We start from the raw sequence: 4,665 nt of genomic DNA, 5'->3' as shown, positions 1-4,665 counted from the left end.
CCTAAGGTTGTCTTTATGACTACAGCAACTCTGGTTTAATTCAAGTTACAAAGAGAACCCCAAGAGTCTAACGTTGCATTCAACATGACAAAACATGTAAAGTTGAAATTACAAGCATGACGTGTAAATGATCTGTCAAACAGTTCATTCCAAAGTGTATTTGCAGTACAATAGTAGGTAACACCAAGAACTGAATCTACAAATCAAGTGGAAAAATTGTACTTTTATTGGCATGGTCAATTTTTCTACCAATTTTAACTAAGAAACTTATGGTATCCTCTTCTGGAGCATGAGTGACAGGAACATAAGATGTAAATGATTTGATTCCCTTGGTGGAGAGTTGAGTTCTTATGCAACCAGAGCAGAAGCTGTGGATGATTCGCTACAGAGAAAGAACAATGTGTTAAGCTGCACATCAAAATGAGGCAGTGCACCATCAACAGGACTACATTCAGGCTTTTTATGTCCATTGAAGCAGCTCACTCAGACATCCAAGGAAGGGCTAGCCAACATGAAGGAAAAACCTTTCTGGTGGAAACTACGAATGGTTGGAACTCAGTCATCACAGTGAGCAAGTTTTAAGTGGACTTTGAAGACCTATGCAGGAAATCTAATGTAGTAACAACTTTAACAGCTCTAATACCTATTGAAACAACTTTTTTCAACATGGTGATACTATAGCATCTACCATCATTTAGATCATGGGTCCTCAAACTACAGCCCGGGGGCTGGATGCAGCCCAGCACACCCATTTATTTGGCCTGCCATGCCCATTTGGACCTGCTGTGCGTGCGCCCGCCACCGCCCACCTCATATCCCGCGTGCGGGGAGGCAGCGGTTTGCTCACTCAGAGAAAACTATCTCCAAGCAAGCTGCTGCCTCATGCACCCACCTTGCCGTGCTCTCCGCCCCTGCCTCAGCGCAGGCGCCCTCACGCACCACCCCCACCCCCCTGGTTAAAAAGTTTTTAACTGGACCCCTGATTTAGACCTACAGCATTCCTTTGAACAGATTAGTCTAAAAATTCAGTAGAACTGTAACTCAATTATATTGAATGACTATATATTATCCTTTAAAATAGAAGAGAGCCAAAAACTATTACAACCTATTTCCAAATTAGCTCTGTAGTCAATATTCTAGATCTAGTATATTGCAATATAAACTTTCCTTGTAATGATGCTATTCCTTCCTCTGATATGAATTTGGGAAGCAAAAAATGTCTCATTTAAGCAAAATACCCTTATCAAAACTAAGAGCAAATCATACTTACTACTTCCAATTAGGTGGGAGAACTCTCTTGGTCTTGTAGTAGCGAGCCAGCCTATGAATTCTGCTCTCAATCAAAATGAGCCGAAACTTGGCATCTTTATCCTTACAACAAAAAACAAAAAATTTACACCTAATTTTTGGAGAGTTTAGAAAAATAGTTATTTACTAATAGATTGTGTAGCAGCAGCATTTTCTGAATAAAAAGCTATTCTAAAGGCTATCAGGTTACAACAAATATATGATGGAATATGGTTAGTAAGTTACCTTCCTGTTTCTCTCAAGATGCTTGCGGACAGCCACAGCTTTCTTGATTAAGTGGTAAAGATCTTCTGGAAGGTCAGGGGCAAGTCCTTTGGATTTAAGAATCCTCAGAATTTTGTTGCCTGTCACAAAACGAACTTGGGCAACACCATGTGAGTCCCTCAGGATTACACCTGAAACAGACAAAAATTATGCACTTTCTGGATACTAGACAACTCAATCATATTATGGGTGCTCAGATATCCAAAGAAAGATTAAGCCACACAAAAAGAAAAACTTTCTGATGGAAACTCTTGTGATTGCCCAAAATCCCATGGAGCAAGGCAGTATTTCGTACAACTACTGGTGTCCCAAACACAGTAAGATTTGTTGCATCTTCCCAAGAGAAAACGGAGATCAGAACTTGATTCCCCCTGCGGCTTTTGCAGTAGCATGCACGGCAGTTCTTTTCCAATACTGGAATGGGTCTCTTCTGGTACCAGACCTGCCCTATGCTTAGCTACGGTTCTCTCTCCCACTGGTTTCAATTTTTAAAATGTCCCCAGAAGTGAGAACAAACAGAAATGCCACTACTTCATTTCTTCTACTCTGCATGTGCTGGCAGAGCTTTGGATCCATAAGATACTCTGGTATTAGAACTCTAAGCCATAGAAGGTAGAATTGGCTTGCCTGTATACCCATTTAATAAGTTACAGTAAGGCTATACTAATAAAACTGCAAGAGTGTATCAATGAAACAAAAATACCTTTTACTCCAATACTTTTAGAATACCTTATGATGCTCCTTTGAGGATCATAAGCCCTGAGTGTTATGAGCATTCTATGCAAGGTTGCTGATACAATTTCTGCCTTTCCATCCCTCTGCCCTGCATTTTGCTGGACTGGCTTTTTTACCCATTTAGCACCAGCATTTCAAACAGAAAGAAGCAGAAGCCTTGGGATAGCTCATATCCTGGCCTTCTACACGCCTCTTACCCACCCATCAAAATGCACCCCTTTACTTCAATTGCCCATTTTGCTTGGGTATACCAATTTAAAATGTACATACCAATCTGTGAGGGAGTCAGGCCCTTCTTTGCCAGTTTGTAGATCTGTTCTTTGACATCATCAGATGTAAGTTTCAGCCACTGTTAGAATTCAATTTTGAGTCAGATTAGTTCATACATAGATTACAATTGTTGATACACATTGTTGACCCAAAAGATCAGATTACTATAAGCATCAAATAAGAACATTTGATATCTGAAACCACATCAGCACACCTGAAGAAAATGCTCAAAGCAACTGTTCTAAGAAGAATCAAAACTCCTTCCTCTGATACATCTTCAGGTACATCCATTGAAATGTTTGCTTGTTTGCCAAAAGAAAAACAGAAGTGGAATGTTTTGTAATTCTATAGCAGGTCTTTATATCTACTAGGTGACATTATTGCTTAAGAGACAACTGCATTAAAAACAATGCAGCAGACAAGGTTTGTTTCTATAAAGTAAAACTCAAAACTTTGTAATATTACAAAATCACCCACTCAGCTGCTTTTATTTTCCCATTTGAACACAATGGGACTTCACAAAGAGAGATGGCATAAAAACAAACTAACAAAAAGGAAGTGGAAGGAAGGCTAGACTACAAAGGAAGAATACAGGCAGGTAATGCACAACTGCAAGGATGGCACTAAGGAGACTACAGATGAAATGGATGCACTTTGCTTCCCCACTCCAAGATTGCAAAAAAAATAAAAGTCAGGATGCAATCTGGTGAACAGCTGCCAGGTATGTTTATTAAATTTGCAGGTGACACAAAATACAGAGTGATAGCTAAAACCCTAGAAGATAGCAACAAAATGGAGATTCAAAGTTAGCAGTACAGTATCTCTAACAGATGGCTGTCCACTGTAACTTTGGGAGTCTTGCACTGAGCAGTCAGACCCAATAGCCAGCCTTATTGCTTCCTTCCAGCTCTATTTTGCGATTCCCATTTTAATTTAAGACATAGCTACAAGCAACTTAATACTTACTGTAGGAACACTTCGCCTATAAGGCAAGGCCGACTGGGACAAGCCCTTTCTGTTAAACGAGAAAAATAAAGAATGCAAATGCTTTAAAAAGTGGTAAGCATGCAGCTAATATAATAATAAAGAATACACACCACCTTGCCAAAACAGCACTTTAGGGAGGCCACCATGTTTGCTCCCACCACATCTCCTACATGGCTGTACCTCAGTGAAATCACAGCCACACAAAAGGTAAAACCAGATGCATCGACATAAAATACCTCCAAATGAGCGAGGAAAGAGTGGCAGAAAGCCAGCCCCGTCCCTACAACGTTGTTCTACCACTCTCCCGGCCTGCGGCCTTCCCCGGTTCGGCTGCTGCCGTCCTCATGAGGCGCTTCGAGGTTTTGAAGGACGGCAGCCGGCCTAGAACTGAAGAAGCGAGCGATGCGTGCCCCCCCACCCCCACGGCCAGGCTGGATTAGGCAGTCAGAAACCGGCCACGCCAACCCGAGGAAAGGCTCTCCCGCCTCGGCCCCGACCCCGCCGCTCAGCGTGGCCCGTGCGGAAGAAGCCGCGGGAGCCGGCGCGAACCCACAAGGCGGCCCCAGCGACGGCCCACCGAGCTGCGGTGTCCGAAGCCCATCTCCGCCCCAGCCCGCCCCGCTCCCCTCCCCCGGCGCCCGCGCAGCCCTCTCCCCGGCGGCGTCCTCACCCGGGAGCGTGCATACGACCCATGATGGCGGCACAAAGAAAGAGCACGGCGAGGCGGCCGCACAGATCAAGCCTTCCCCGCGGCGGAAGTGACGTCAACGCGTTCTCGCGACACTGGCGAGTCCGCCCCGCCGCTGTCAGACCTCACTTCCGGTTTTGTTGGAGAGGCTCGGTTCACGTATTCCGTTCAGGCGGCGGCGGCAGCAGCGGCTGATGTGGGTGTAGTTTGCTCGTTTGCTGGCCAAGAAGTTTAGGATTTTTTTCCCTATCAAAACCTGTGTGGGATCGCGCTCCAAGAGAACGCTGAAGCCCTAAACAGAGCGACCTGAAACCGCACGGGGGGGACGGGCGTGCGGGCGGGCGGAACGGGTTGCACCGACGTACCCTACAGGGTTGTCGCTGTTTTTCCTTGCTCAGCCCTCTCCTTCTTGG

At 44.7% G+C, this 4,665-nt stretch overlaps 1 protein-coding gene and 1 non-coding gene across 2 annotated transcripts; both read right to left on the bottom strand.

Moving 5' to 3' along the window:
- Positions 1 to 208: 208 nt before the first annotated feature.
- On the bottom strand, positions 209 to 4,335 carry RPS13 (ribosomal protein S13). The gene is made up of 6 exons (XM_044425964.1): positions 4,235 to 4,335; positions 3,544 to 3,592; positions 2,578 to 2,656; positions 1,534 to 1,703; positions 1,271 to 1,371; positions 209 to 382 (listed from the first exon to the last, which is right to left on the bottom strand). Exons 1-6 carry the CDS (start codon positions 4,255 to 4,257, stop codon positions 349 to 351), a joined length of 456 nt encoding a protein of 151 aa, XP_044281899.1. The 5' UTR covers positions 4,258 to 4,335; the 3' UTR covers positions 209 to 348.
- On the bottom strand, positions 480 to 571 carry LOC123021426. The gene has a single exon (XR_006414316.1). It is a non-coding gene; the product is annotated as a small nucleolar RNA SNORD14 (small nucleolar RNA).
- Positions 4,336 to 4,665: the final 330 nt, after the last annotated feature.

This window comes from Varanus komodoensis, unplaced genomic scaffold, assembly GCF_004798865.1.
Source record: "Varanus komodoensis strain SLA01 unplaced genomic scaffold, ASM479886v1 scaffold16, whole genome shotgun sequence".
NCBI lineage: Eukaryota > Metazoa > Chordata > Lepidosauria > Squamata > Varanidae > Varanus > Varanus komodoensis.
The sequence above is the reverse complement of the archived record's forward strand: the minus strand, read 5'-3'. Positions and strand labels throughout refer to the sequence as shown.

Coding starts and splice junctions, on each gene's coding strand:
- RPS13 (XM_044425964.1), bottom strand. CDS start 4,257: ATGGGTCGTATGCACGCTCCCGG. Junction 1,704..2,577: donor CCTGACTCCCTCACAGATTG/GTATGTACATTT, acceptor TGTCTGTTTCAG/GTGTAATCCTGAGGGACTCA. Junction 1,372..1,533: donor ATCTTGAGAGAAACAGGAAG/GTAACTTACTAA, acceptor TTTTGTTGTAAG/GATAAAGATGCCAAGTTTCG.